Source organism: Microcebus murinus, chromosome 21 (genome assembly GCF_040939455.1).
Source record: "Microcebus murinus isolate Inina chromosome 21, M.murinus_Inina_mat1.0, whole genome shotgun sequence".
Lineage (NCBI taxonomy): Eukaryota > Metazoa > Chordata > Mammalia > Primates > Cheirogaleidae > Microcebus > Microcebus murinus.
Genome location: NC_134124.1, coordinates 2,745,528 through 2,759,878, shown reverse-complemented (window position 1 = coordinate 2,759,878; position 14,351 = coordinate 2,745,528). Strand labels below are relative to the sequence as shown.

Below are 14,351 nucleotides of genomic sequence, written 5' to 3'. Positions count from 1 at the left end.
GGGGAAGAAGGGGCACGAGACGTGAGGCCGGGGCTCTGCCCTCCACCGGCCACCGCGTTTCAGCCCCATGTGCCCGGACAACCTTTCGGAGGAGGGGGAGGCAGAGGAGGGCGCCTCGGTTGTCAGACCCAAAGAACTGGAGACAGAACACAGTCCCTGCAGAAAGCCCGGCGCTTGTTCAGCCCGCTGCACACGTGCTTACCGGGGCCGCCGCGTGCCAGGCCCTGTGCAGGGAACATGGAGGGGGGGACACAGCCGGGGACGCGGAGTCACACTCCAGGGCGGGGAGACGAGCAGCACAGACGGCAGTGGGTGCCGTGAGCAGACAGGCAGGGAGGGTGGAGCTCAGGGTCTAGAGACGGGGCTGGCAGGTAAGAGAGGAGCAGGCTTGGAGGAGAGGGAGATGGACAGACAGACAGACAGCCATGGGGGAGGGGAGCGGCCTGGCGCGCCAGAGCAACAGCGAGGCAGTGTGCAGGGGGCCGGGTCTGCACAGGGATGGGCGGATGATCCGGCAGCCCTGAGCCAGGTTCTGGGCGCAGAGAGGCGTGATCTGGCTGCCGCGGGAGGAGCCTGCAAAGCCCACCCCTACCCAGGCCACAGAGGCCCCGTGCGGGAGGTAAGAGAAGATCCGCTGATGTGTGTTCCAGGACAGCCCCGCCGTCTGGCCCACGGGGACTGGGTTTTCCTGTGTTTTAGGGTTTCCGGTTTTCAGGGTTTTCTCCTAAGGACTGAACGAGGCGATTGTGGATGTCCAGCTCCTGGCACGTGGGACTTGGGTCTTGTAGACGGAGCACTGGCATCAGCGGGGGTCACCCTGGGGTGTGTCCGCGGGAACTGTGGCCTTGGGCAGCTGTCAGAGCGCAGGGCACATCCGGCCTAGAGCACGTGGTGGTCCTGGTGACCACGCAGCCCCGTGGAGGCGGGGGAGGGGCAGGGGCGGCTGGAGCCCGGTCTTGGCTTTAGGCGCCCTCGGGTGGACGGCCGTGGGTGGGAGGCTCAGGAGGGCGGCTGGGGGCGCAGCGCCGGCAGCCCCCACACCAGGCCCCTGCAGGCGGCTCTGGGCTGGCCCTTCGGGCTGGTGTCTGCCCCGGGACCACCAAGTGCAGCGTTGAGGGGTTTCCGAGCTCCCCCGGCCTCTTTCCCCAAGGCGGGGGCTGCACCCCGCCCTCCTTCAAGACGCCATCCCCGGCCGGGCACGGTGGCTCACGCCTGTAATCCTAGCTCTCTGGGAGGCCGAGGCGGGTGGATTGCTCAAGGTCAGGAGTTCGAAACCAGCCAGAGCAAGAGCAAGACCCCGTCTCTACTATAAATAGAAAGAAATTAATTGGCCAACTAATATATATAGAAAAAATTAGCCAGGCATGGTGGCGCATGCCTGTAGTCCCAGCTACTCGGGAGGCTGAGGCAGAAGGATTGCTCGAGCCCAGGAGTTTGAGGTTGCTGTGAGCTAGGCTGGCGCCACGGCACTCACTCTAGCCTGGGCAACAAAGTGAGACTCTGTCTCAAAAAAAAAAAAAAAAGAAAAGACGCCATCCTCCCAGTGAGCACCCAAGAAAACCGTATTTTCCTGAGACTTGGGCGAGAAACAGGTTGGCCCCAGAATAGACCCGTCCTTGACTTTTCAGGAGCAGCTCAGGGACGACCCCTTCATGACTCTGCAGGACAGTCCGCTGCCGGTGATTTATGTTTATCGTCCGAGGCTTTCTCAGAGTGGCAGGAAAGGCTCTTTCCGGCACAGCGGTGTCTTGCGGCGAGCCCGCGGGGCCCCTCTGCGGCATTTCTGCTTTGCGGGCACAGCTGGGCCCAAAGGCGGCGGCAGGTGTCCGCCCCCACCCGCCCGCCTGGGCCCCACCCAGCCTCGCTCCGGGCCTGCACCCCTCACGGGGCTGAGGAGCCAGAAGGAGTCTTGAAAAGGTCTCGTGACGATCGAGGCCAGGACCTCCGGAGCGTGAGCAGGGCAGCGGCGTGTCAGGAGCAGGAGCACTGGGGAGGGCCGAGGACTGGCCCTGCCGCTGCCGCCTGTACGGCCCTCGTGCCACGGTGGCCTCCTCCTGGTCGCCTCTCCACCACCTGGATGCTTCTGTGGCCAAGGGAGGCTCAGAAATGGCAGGGGGTGGCAGGATGGGGGTGGTTTGGGGTTTGCTCCGGGGGGTCAAGAGGAGTTCTGCATCTTCTGTGGATAATAACAAGAGGCCAGGCGTGGTGGGTCTAATCCCAGGGCTTTGGAAGGCCGAGGTGGGAGGATCGCATGAGGTCAGGAGTTCGAGACCAACCTGAGTAACATAGTGAGACCCCATCTATACAAAAAGAAATCGTTTTTAAGTTAGCCAGGTGCCCTTTCTGTGCCTGTCCTTTGGCGCTTTCTCCCTTTGCCGCAACAGTGAGTCTGGTCGTCGTCTGTGGTGTATGTACCAGGCTCCTCCGTAAACCTATATCTCGCTTTTGCCCTCTGACCCTATCTTTCTCTCAATAAACCTCATTTTCCTGTTTGCCTTATAAACAAAAACATTAGCCAGGTGTGGTGGTGCCCTCGCCTGTAATCCCAACTACTGGGGAGGCTGAGGCAGGAGGATCGCCTGAGCCCAGGCGTTCGAGGCTGCTGTGAGCGATGATCACATTACTGCACTCCAGCCTGGGGGACAGAGCGAGACCCTGTCTCTTAAAAACTCATAATACAAGAAAAATAACATCCGCCGTGAGTGCCACGCTTCCCACACCAGAGAATATGCTCACGCGCACCCTTTCCCCGAGTCTCCCTGCGCCCCACGCGGCGGACAGGGCCCGGCATTGACGGGCGGGGAAAGCAGTGCCCAGAGGGACTGGGGAACATCTGGTCCACGTGGCAGAGCTCACACGAAACCCACGGTGTCCCGCGTGGCTGAGTGCCGGCCGCCAGGCTCCCCGCAGCCCCTGGCCCAGCGCTCTTTCCCACCAGCGGGCCTGGGCCCTCTCTGTCCCGTCAGCTCTGAGCACCGTGTCCTCGGCCACCTGGAGGGGACCTCTGTGGGTCACCTGGGGTTCCTGCCTCCAGCACGCCCGCGGTCGGCGTCTGCGAGGGGCCGGAGCCGAGTGCGGTTGTGCAAGACAGCGTGCGGCTGGCGGGGACGTGCTTGGTGCCCGGAGCTTGTCGGGACTGCCGGGCGGCCTGAGGCCCCGTCCCGCCAGCCGTCCCCTCGCTGGCCAACAAGACCCCACGGTGTCAGGCTGCAGGGCCGACGGTGCCAGAGCTCACCAGACCGTTCCTCACGGGGTCCCTGGGCATCGCCCTCCCTGGCGCTCTCTCTCTCGCGCTCTCTCTCTCTCTCTCTCTCTCGTGTCCCTGCCCTACCGTTCTCCTCGAGGTTTGGTTTCCCTTCCCTTGGGTCACCCAGGCCCCTGCAAGCTGCAAGGGGAAATTATTGTGGGATGATTGAGGAGGGAGCTAAACCACGGGCGGGCAAACTACAGCCCGTGGGCCAAACCCAGCCTGCCGACTCGAAATAAGATTTCCCTGGAACACGGCCACGCTCGTTAATTTGCGTACTGTCTAGGCCGTTCCGTGCTGCCCTGGCAGAGTGGCGTGGTTGACAGAAACCCCACCCACAATGCCGAAAACACCCGTCCTGTGTGCCTTAGGAGAGTTTGCCGAGCCCTGCTCTGGGCAAGGCCGCCCTCCCGAATCAGCTGCTCGCGGCGTGGGCGGGACCCCCTGAGACGAGCGGGCAGCAGGACGAACGGGGGCAGCTGGGCCGGCGTAGCTGACACTGAGAGGAGCGGGCCGGGGAAGGGAGCAGGTGCGGGCCAGGGACACGCCCATGCCGGGGGTAGGGAGCAGGTGCGGGCCGGGGAAGGGAGCAGGTGCGGGCCGGGGACACGCCCATGCCGGGGGTAGGGAGCAGGTGCGGGCCGGGGACAGGGAGCAGGTGCAGGCCGGGGACACGCCCATGTCAGGGGTAGGGAGCAGGTGCGGGCCGGGGACACGCCCATGCCAGGGGTAGGGAGCAGGTGCGGGCCGGGGACACACCCACACTAGGCACAGGGAGCAGGTGCGGGCCGGGGACACACCCACGCCGGGCACAGGGAGCAGGTGCGGGCCGGGGACACGCCCACGCCGGGCACAGGGAGCAGGTGAGGGCCGGGGACACGCCCACGCCGGGCACAGGGAGCAGGTGAGGGCCGGGGACACGCCCATGCCGGGCACAGGGAGCAGGTGCAGGCCGGGGACACGCCCACGCCGGGCACAGGGAGCAGGTGCGGGCCGGGGACACGCCCACGCCGGGCACAGGGAGCAGGTGCGGGCCGGGGACACGCCCACGCCGGGCACAGGGAGCAGGTGAGGGCCGGGGACACGCCCATGCCGGGCACAGGGAGCAGGTGCAGGCCGCGTGGCACAGCGCGGGAGGGAGGACGCGGCGCTGCGCAAGGGCTGGCAGGGAGAACCCGCCTTGCAACTGCGGGGTTTCTCTGTTCCTGGAAAACCGGGAGACGGGCTCCCTTCCCAGCCCGCTCGGTGAGGGAGCCTCGCTCACTGCCGCCTTTGCCTCCAGCAGGACTTCGGGGAGGACGGCTCCCTGTACATCGCCAAGGTGACCACCGTGCACACAGGCAACTACACCTGCCACGCGGCCGGCCGCGAGGAGCTGCTCCAGACCCACGTCCTGCAGGTGAATGGTTAGTAAATGGCTCCGCGCGCGTCGGCCCCCACCGCCGCCCCGAAACGCCGCCCAGAGCAGCGCGCCCTCCTGGGTTCTGCCTCCTCGGAGGAGCGTCTGACCCCGAAATGTCCCGCATCTCTTACGAGCAAAGGGGGACGGTGAGGAGAGGGCGAAGTCTGGTGAGGGGTTCGCGTGTCCGGCTCCACCCGAAGCCGGCCCAGGCGAAACGAATCCAGGTGCCGGCGGGCTGGGTCGAGGGACAAGTCACGCTTGGCAGCGCGGCTCCCACAGGCCACCGTGGGGTGTGGCGGGGGCCCCGTGGGCAGCGCGGCCGTGGGGAGGCGCCGTGGCTCAGGATCCAGCGGGGCAGAGCCGTCTCCTCCCGCCACTGCTCCTCCTGGTGGCGTGACCCGCGTCACCTGCTCAGGTGGGCGGCGTTACGTCCTCCAACGGGGGCCTGTGCCCGTCCCCCTCCCCGGGGGCTCGGTGAGCCCATCCCGGGCTAAGCCAGGACAGAAACCGAGGCCGGAAGGTTTTCTTTGATTCTCTGCAACCCCTGAGTCGCCGGGACCCCTAGATCTGGGAGGAGCGCACCCCTCCCGGCTGCGCCCGTGGTCCCCACAGCCGTCACGTGGCCCCTCCCAGGCGATGTGCTTTAACCCACCTTACGGATGGGTTTCTAAGTAAGGTGACCTGCCTGGGCCAGGTGTCGTTCTGGATCCGGAGCCCGTGCTCTGACCTCCGCGCCACGTTGGTGGCTGCCTCGACCTGGCCCCGAGACGTGTGACACGTGTAAGATGCTGGGAAAACGCCTGGCAAGGGACGTGGTTCACGGTCCAGGGCGGAGCAGACACGGGGGAGAGTCTGGTTTGTCCCAGCCGTACTGAGCTGTCGTTGGTAGACACAGACGGGCAGAGCTGGTGGCCCCTCAGACACCCTCCAGCCCATTATACAGATGGGAAAATCAAGACTTGCAGAGAAGACTGTCAAGCCAGGAATAAATTGTAGGCTTCCTCCCCTAGAGCTGCCCCGCTCCCTGGCCTCAGGGGCAGGATCCCATACACCACCGTCTGGGACTTCCCCTTCCGCGACTCTGCCAGACCTGGTCGCCTAAAGGGAGCCCTTCCAGGCAACCGCTGCCTCTCTCGAATTATTAGTATAACTTAGCCACAGCCTGGGCCGCCGGAGATGTGGCCCAAACCCCGACATGATTCATAACTTGGTGCAAACCGCTCGCATCGCTTTCACAGGAAGGAGCCAGAACTTGAGACATAAATGATTAATCCATTAAATTAAAAACACCCTCCACCTCCCCGCAGCTCAGACAAGTAGCGATTCATCCCCCAAAACACAATAATAATCTCCCAAATCTGCTTATTTCTGCAGCTTGGTGCCTCTGTGACTGTCCCTCTTACTTAGGGACGTACTTGCGCCACCTGTTGCCTTGGGAACGGCCGATGCTCCCCAAAGAGAACGGGCCTTTGTGTTGCATGTGCGCAGATTCTCGCTGGAAAGTTTTGCAAATTGAAAAGACGATGAGTGGGTTTGCCCAGTATAAACTAATTTGGAATTATGGTTAGGGTGCGGATTAACACGGAAGGAAGAGGGAGGCCGGGGCCGAGGGAAGGCGGCTGGGTCTTTGCCACGTTGAGGGCAGGAAGCTGCGTCCCCACCTCCACCTGGCCGAGCTGGGAGCCTGGGGGAGGGGCGGGCCCGGAGCTCTGGCACGGTAGATGCGGCACATGGAGGGCTCCAACTACGACTGTGGACAACTCTTCAGGGGGTTTTCAGGGAGAAAAATAGGGCATAGCTGGGAGAGAAGTTGAGATAAGGAAGGGGACTTTTTTTTTTTTCAAAATGGGAGAAATAAAAGCATTTTATGAGCCGGGCGAGGTGGCTCACTCCTGTAATCCTAGCACTCTGGGAGGCTGAGGTGGGTGGATCATTTGGGCTCAGGCGTTCCAGACCAGCCTGAGCAAGAGCGAGACCCTGCCTCTACTATAAATAGAAAGAAATTAATTGGCCAACTAAAAATATATAGAAAAAATTAGCCGGGCATGGTGGTGCATGCCTGTAGTTCCAGCTACTTGGGAGGCTGAGGCAGGAGGATCGCTTGAGCCCAGGAGTGTGAGGTTGCTGTGAGCGAGGCTGACACCATGGCATTCTAGCCCGGGCAACAGAGTGAGACCCTGTCTCAAAAAAATAAATAAATAAAAAGGAGAAATGAAGGCATTTTATGGGCCGACAGGAAAAGTCCACTAGAAAGGAGGAAACCGACGCAGGAACGAGAGCGGCGTGGGGGCGACGTCCGCGGGGACGAGAGGAGGTGAGCCTGGGAACGGGGCTGGGCGTGACATGAGGCTCAAGGCCAGGGGCCTTTCTGGAGAAGCGAGGGACAACAGTCTGGACGTGGCAACGAGGCCCAGGAGGATGCCCAGCCACCCCCAGCCGGGTGGTGCCCAGAGAGGGACCGGCCACGGACAGGCTCTGGGACAGGCAGCGTCCTCGAGAGGAAGCCAGGGCGCCATGGCAACGGGAGGCTGAAGGAGCATTCACAGGAGAGTCTGAGGATGTCAGCAGTGACAGACTAGGAGTCGGAAGGCACAGCAGGGGGTGTGTGGCGGGGGACACCCAGTGCCCCGTGCCCAGTGCCCCAGGCTTCTGGTGGAGACGGATGTCAACAAGATGAAGGGCATGAGGAGGAAAGGCCTGATGACCCCAGGTAGAGCTGGGGCAAGACTGGGGGTGGGGGGCAGTGCAGGTGGAGCAGGCGGGCGTCCATGCCCCTCTTTGGTCCCGCAGGCCGAGGGACGGAGCCAGGACAGTTGTCTTTGCCCCAAGGACGTCTTCAGCTCAAGGGGACTTCAAGACCAGCAGAGGGTGTGAGCTGTCTTTTTAACCCCTGCCAGTGGAGACCCGGGTTTCGTGCATTTAGTCATGTATTGTTTTCATGGTTTTTTAAATTTTTTTTGTTGTTGTTGATACATAATATTTGCACATATTATGGGGGTATGTGCTGTTTTGCTGCATGCATAGACTGTGTAATGATCAAGTCAGGGTATTCGGGGTGTCGCTCACCTGGAGCATTTATCGTTTCTGTGTGTCGGGAACATCTCAAGTCCTCTCTTGTAGCTGTTTTGAAATATGCGATACATTGTTGCCAACTGTAGCCACCTCCTCTGCTGTCGAACATTCGAACATACCTTCCATCTCACAGTGCTTGTGCCCATTCACCAGCCTCTCTCTACCCCCCGTCCAACACTCTCCCCTTCCCAGCCTCTGGGGTCTCCCATTTCACTCTCTGCCTGCCTGAGGTCAATGTTTTGAGCTATGTGAACATGTTGCATTTGTCTTCCTGTGCGTGGCTGTTTCACTGAGCACAGTGACCTCTGTTCCATCCTGGCTGCTGCCAATGACATAATTTCGTTCTTTTTTTATGGCCAAAGAGTGTTCCACTGTGTATACGTAACACATGTTTTTATCCATTCATCTGTGGATGGAACTTGGGTTGATTCCGTGTCTTTGCGGCTGTGAATAGTGCTGCAATGAGCAGAAAGTTGCAGCAACCCTTTGACGTACTGATTTCTTTGGGTGAATACCCCCTAGTGAGATTGCTGGGTCACATGGCAGTTCCATTTTTTAGCTTTTTGAGAAATCTCCACACTGTTTTCCATCGTGGCTGCACTCACTTATATTCCCACCAACAGTGCTAAGACTTCCCTTTCTCGGCAGCCTCACCAGCGTTTGTTATTGTCTTTTTCGTAACAGCCATTCTAACCGGGGTGAGATGATATCCCATTGTGGTTTTGATTTGCATTTCCCTAAATAATCAGTGATAGTGAGCATTTTCCATATACCTGTTGGCCATTTTTATGTCTTCTTTTGAGAAATGTCTATTCATGTCTTTTGCTCACTTTTTAATTTCTTTAGTTTTTTATTTTTTTACTGTTGTTGAGTTCCTTGTGTATTCTGGATATTAGTCCCTTGCCAAAAGAACAGTTTGCAAATATGTTCTCACATTCAACAGGTTGTCTCTTCACTCTGTTGATGGTTTCCCTGGCCTGACAGAAGCGTTTTAGCTTAACATAGTCCCATTTGTCTGTTTCTGTTTTTGTTGTCTATGTTTTTAAGGTCTTAGCCATGAAATCTTTTCCTAAACCAATGTCTCAAGTGTTTCCCCTGTGTTTTCTTCTTGTAGTTTCATACTTTCAGGTCTTACATTTAAGCCTTTAGTCCATCTCAAGTTGACTTTTTTATATGGCAGGAAATAGGGGACCAGTTTCCTTCTCCGCACATGAATATCCATTTTCCCCAGCACCATTTATTGAAGAAAGTGTCCTTTCCCCAATGTATGTTCTTGGCATCTTTGTCAAAAATCAGTTGGCTGCAAATACGTGGACTTATTTCTGGGTTCTCTAGTCTGTTCCATTGGTCTCTGTGTCTGTTGTCACACCCATACCATGCTGTTTTGGTTACTATAGCCTTGTGATAGTTTTTTGTTTTTTTGTTTTTTTGTTTTTTTTTTTTTTGAGTCTCACTCTTTGCCCAGGGTACAGTGGCATGGCATCAGCCTAGCTCACAGCAACCTCAAACTCCTGGGCTCTATCGATCCTCCTGCCTCAGCCTCCCGAGTAGCTGGCCTACAGGCGTGTGCCACCATGCCCGGCTAATTTTTTCTATATATTTTTAGTTGGCCAATTAATTTCTTTCTATTTATGGTAGAGACGGGGTCTCGCTCTTGCTAAGGCTGGTTTTGAACTCCTGACCTTGAGCAATCCTCCCGCCTCGGCCTCTCAGAGTGCTAGGATTACAGGTGTGAGCCACCACGCCCAGCTTTGTGATACATTTTGCAGTAAGGTAGTGTGATGCCTCCAGCTTTGTTCTTTTTGCTCAGGATTGCTTTGCCTATTCAGGTTCTTTTTTGGTTCCATATGAATTTTTGGATTCTTCTAATTCTGTGAAAAATGACATTGGTATTTCGATAGCGATTATACTGAATTTGTACACTGCTTTGAGTAGTACGGTCATTTTAACAATATTCTTGTAATCTATGAGCATGCAATATCTTTCCATTTGTTTGTGTCCTCTTCAATTTCTTTCATCAGTGTTTTGCAGTTCTCCTTGTAGAGCTCTTTCACCTCCTTGGTTAAATGTATTCTTATGGGGATTTTTTTTTGCAGCTGTCGTAAATGGGATTGCTTTCATGATTTCATTCTCAGCTGCTTCATTATTGGGGTACAGGAATGCTACTGATTTTTGCATGTGGATTTTGTATCTAACTTACTGAATTTATTTATCAAAGCTGATTTTTTTTTGGTGGAGTCTTTAGATTTTTCTAGGTGTAAGATCATGTCATCTACAAAGAGGCATAATTTGACTTCCTCCTTTCCAATTTGGATGCCTTTTATTTTTTCTCTTGCCTCACTGCTCTGGCTAAGACTTCCAGTCCTTTGTTGAACAGGGGTGGTGAGAGTGGACATCCTTGTCTTGTTCCAGGTCTTAGAGGAAAGGCTTTGAGCTTTTCGCCATTCAGTATGATATTAGCTGTGGGTTTGTCATATATGGTCTTTATTATGTGGAGCTATGTTCCTTCTATGCCTAGTTTGTTGAGAGTTTTTATAATGAAGGGATATTGAATTTTATCAGCTGCTTTTTCTTCATCTATTGAGATGATCATATGGCTTTGTCCTTCATTCTGTTGATTACGATGTATTGTGTTTATTGATTTGCGTATATTGAACCATCCTTGCATCCCTGGGTTAAATCCCACTTGATCATGGCGTATTATCTTTTTGATGTGCTGTTGGATTTAGTCTCCTAGTATTTTGTTGAAGATTTTTGTGTCTATGTTCACCCATGATAATTGGCCTGTTTTCTTTGTTGTTATTGTTGTTGTGTCTTTGTCTGGTTTTGGTATCAGGGTAATGCTGGCCTCATAGAATGAGTTAGGGAAAATTCCCTCCTTCTGAACTTTTTATATAGTTTGAAGGAATTGGTGTTATTTCCATTCTTCTTTGAAAGTTTGGTAGAATTCAGCAGTGAGGCCATCAGTCCTGGGCTTTTCCTTTTTGGAAGATTTTTTATTACTGATTCAATCTCATTACTCATTCCTGGTTATGTTTAGGTATTCTGTTTCTTCCTGATTCAGTCTCTGTGGGTTATATGTGTCCAGGAATTTATCCACTTCCTCTAAGTTTTCAAGTTTGTTAGCATACCGTTGTTCAGAATAGTCTCTGATAATCTTTGGTATTTCTGTAATATCAGTTGTAATAACTCCCTTTTCCGATTTTGTTTACTCTTTTTTCTTGGTTAGTATAATTAGTGGTTCATTGATTTTGTTTATCTTTTCAAAAAAACCAATGTTTTGTTTCATTTATCCTTTGTACTGTTTTATGGTCTCTATTTCATTTAGTTCTTCTCTGATCTCTATTATTTCTTTCCTTCTACTGATTTGGGGTTTGGTTTGTTCTTGTTTTCCTAATTCTTTGAGATGCATCATTAGGTTGTTTATTTTGAATCTTTCTACTTTTTTGATGTGTATGCATTTATTAAACTTCCCTCTTGACACTGCTTTCTCTGTATCCCATAGGTCTTGGCATGTCGTCTCCATTTTCATCAGTTTCAGCAAAGTTTTTATTTTCTCAATTTCTTCCTTGACCCAGTGGTCAGTCAGGAGCATGGTATTTAATTTCTGTGTATTTTTACAGTTTCCCAAGTTCCTCTTGTTATTGATATCTAGTTTTATTCCATTATGATCTGAGAAGATCCTTGATACTATTTTTTTTAATTTGTTGAGACCATTTTTGAGTCCAAACATATGTTAGGGTGAGGGTGGGGACCAAAGCTGACTTGTCCACTGCTGGGTACGTCCTGCCTGACACTCGGCAGGCATTTGATAAGCTTTGGCTGCACAATACTGAATGACAGAGCTCTGCATCGAGATCATTCACGTGGTCCCAGACTCGGATGAGAACAGCCTCAGCCCTCTCTCCCTCCTCCCCTTCCCCACTCTGCGACATTTGGTACGGCAATACTTTGTAATATTTGGTTCAGCAAAATGACAATCATCAGTCTCTTCTTTTCAAAATTTCCTCAGCTGTTCCTGCACATTTTTTGTAGATAAATTCATAATGGTTTTGCCAAGCCCCTACCCGTTGATTTTAATTGGAATTAGATTAAACATATGGCTTAATTTGGCGTAGCTTGTTTCTTAACAATAGTAAGTCTTCCTATCCAAGAATGTCTTTCTCCAATTATTCAAGTCTTTTTCTTAATGTTTTCAGTGAGGTTTCATAGTTTTCTTCATTGAGTTCCATTGTATGTTCTCTCTGGTCATTGCTGGTTTATAAGTAACCTGTTAATTTTGTATATTTTGGCTCTGGCCCCTTTAGTGAAATTGCTTACTAATCCTTATTACGTGTTTGCTTTGTTGCCTAGAGGGCATCCACATGCCATTCCTTCCCATCTTTTTAATATTCGTGCCTCTCATTTCTTGCCTTCCCTTGGCAGCATCCAGAGTAACATCGACAGCCTGATACTGCCTCTTTTCCTTTTTTCTCACTTAATGTTTCACCATTCGAAAAAGAATAGTGCTGTTTCTTCTTTTTATAGAGAGATTCTTCATCGTAGGAAGAAAATACCATTCTGTTCCTATTTTATTGAGTGCTTTTTCCCCAAGAAATAGACTTTGGACTTTTTTCAAAGGCCCTTCTAGTGTCTAGCCAGAGAAGCAAATGGTTTTTCTCTTTGACTGTCTTTGGTTTTGGATGTGATTAATTACAGATTTCCTAATAGTTAGCCAGTGAAACATATTACACTTGGTCACAGTGTGTTCTTTTAATACCATGCTAGACTTGATCTGCCGATACTTTACTTAGCATTTTGGTGTATCTGATCCTAAGAAAGATAGGTGCATGTTCTTTTTTTGTGCTTTTTGAAAGGTTTTGGTGCCCAGCTTGTACTAGCTTCATGATGTAACTTGGAACTTCTGTTCCGTGCTCTAGGAAGTATCTATTTCTTAAATGTACAAAGGAACTGTCTCCTACAAAACTAGTCAGGATGCATTTTGGGTTAGTAACACTTTAAAATTGTTTGACATATTCTCTCCTTAATTCAAAGTTTGTACTTTAAAGTTTCCTTTTAAATGATCCATTTCATTGAGAGTTTCATATTAATCCCCCATAATCGAACACAATATTCTCACATGTTTTGTAATTCCCTCTGTGTTCTTTCTCTATTTTTTTTCATTGATCAAACTTGCCAGAAATGTGGCTATTGTGTTGGGTTTTATTATAATCACCCAGCATGTAGATTTATCTATCAGTTCTATTCTTTTTCAGCTTTCTAACTGATTCATTCACTTCTATTTCCATTGATTCTTCTCCCACTTTCTTTAAATTTACGGTTGGCAGGCAGGCCTATATCAATACATGCTGATCTATCAAGAGACCCAGCTGACACTCGATCCACAACCTGTGGCTGCTGAGTAATTCGCCAAAATGACGAACACAAAGGGAAAGAGGAGAGGTACCCGATACATGTTCTCTAGGCCTTTTAGAAAACATGGAGTTGTTCCTTTGGCCACGTACATGCGAATCTACAAGAAAGGTGATATTGTAGACATCAAGGGAATGGGTACTGTTCAAAAAGGCATGCCCCACAAATGTTACCATGGCAAAACTGGAAGAGTCTACAACGTTACACAGCATGCTGTTGGAATTGTTGTAAACAAACAAGTTAAGGGCAAGATTCTTGCCAAGAGGATTAATGTACGTATCGAACACATTAAGCACTCTAAGAGCCGAGATAGCTTCCTGAAGCGTGTGAAGGAAAATGATCAGAAAAGGAAGGAAGCCAAAGAGAGAGGTACCTGGGTTCAACTGAAGCGACAGCCTGCTCCACCCAGAGAAGCACACTTTGTGAGAACCAATGGAAAGGAGCCCGAGCTGCTGGAACCTATTCCCTATGAATTCATGGCATAATAGGTGCTTCACACTTTGTGAGAAGCGACAGAAAGGAGCCTGCGGTGTTGGGACCTGTTCCCTGTGAATTCATGGCGTAATAGGTATAGCACACCTGTGAGAAGCAAAGAAAGGACCTTGAGCTGCCAGAATCTATTCCCTATGAATTCATGGTATAGGAGACAAACCTAATAAAAGCCGCTGGACTCTAAAAAAGAGTCCCAGCTTATGAGCCCCAGGTCCTGCCAACCCTGTTCTCGATCTCTGCGCTAACTAACACCTTCTCCAGCCACCTCCAGCCCAGGGCTCCTGGGCCCCCAGGTTCTATCTCTGTGTTTTCCCATTACAACCTCCTGGCCAAAATTCTGCTACGTGTTCAACCTGCGCCCACTCCTCCCAGCCCCAAAGGCAGGTGTAGGGGAGTTTCCAGAAGTCTTTCCACTTTGAAGCAAGAGGGGGTCACAGAAGGGAGACGCAGGTTTCTGTTCCAGGCATTCCTGCATATTCCTCTCAACTGGAGCCCCACCTGCCTGCCCCACCCCACCCCCACCCCGGTCCTGATCTATGACGAGGCCCTCCTGCCCCTCCCAGGACTCTCCTCTGCAACCTCAGACAAAGAGAGACCGCCTCTCTGCTTTTATCCGTTCTTGGCTCTCTCTGGGGTTTGCCATAGGGCGCTCTGAGCTAAGGTCATTGAAATCGCTCTGGGCCACTTGAGGGTGGGGTGGTGTCCTTCCCCGGTTGTCCATTTTGC

At 52.6% G+C, this 14,351-nt stretch overlaps 2 protein-coding genes across 2 annotated transcripts in view; both read left to right on the top strand.

Annotated features, from left to right (window-relative positions):
• The window catches only part of FSTL4 (follistatin like 4), a 316,540-nt gene that overhangs the window by 276,220 nt on the left and 25,969 nt on the right, over positions 1–14,351 (top strand). Inside the window, exon 8 of the mRNA XM_075996042.1 lies at positions 4,533–4,653. Coding sequence (XP_075852157.1) covers positions 4,533–4,653 — 121 coding nt within the window. The remainder of the gene's footprint in view (positions 1–4,532; positions 4,654–14,351) is intronic.
• LOC105869970 (large ribosomal subunit protein eL21-like) lies at positions 13,088–13,803 on the top strand. Its single transcript, XM_075996041.1, has one exon. It carries the CDS (start codon positions 13,136–13,138, stop codon positions 13,616–13,618), a length of 483 nt encoding a protein of 160 aa, XP_075852156.1. The 5' UTR covers positions 13,088–13,135; the 3' UTR covers positions 13,619–13,803.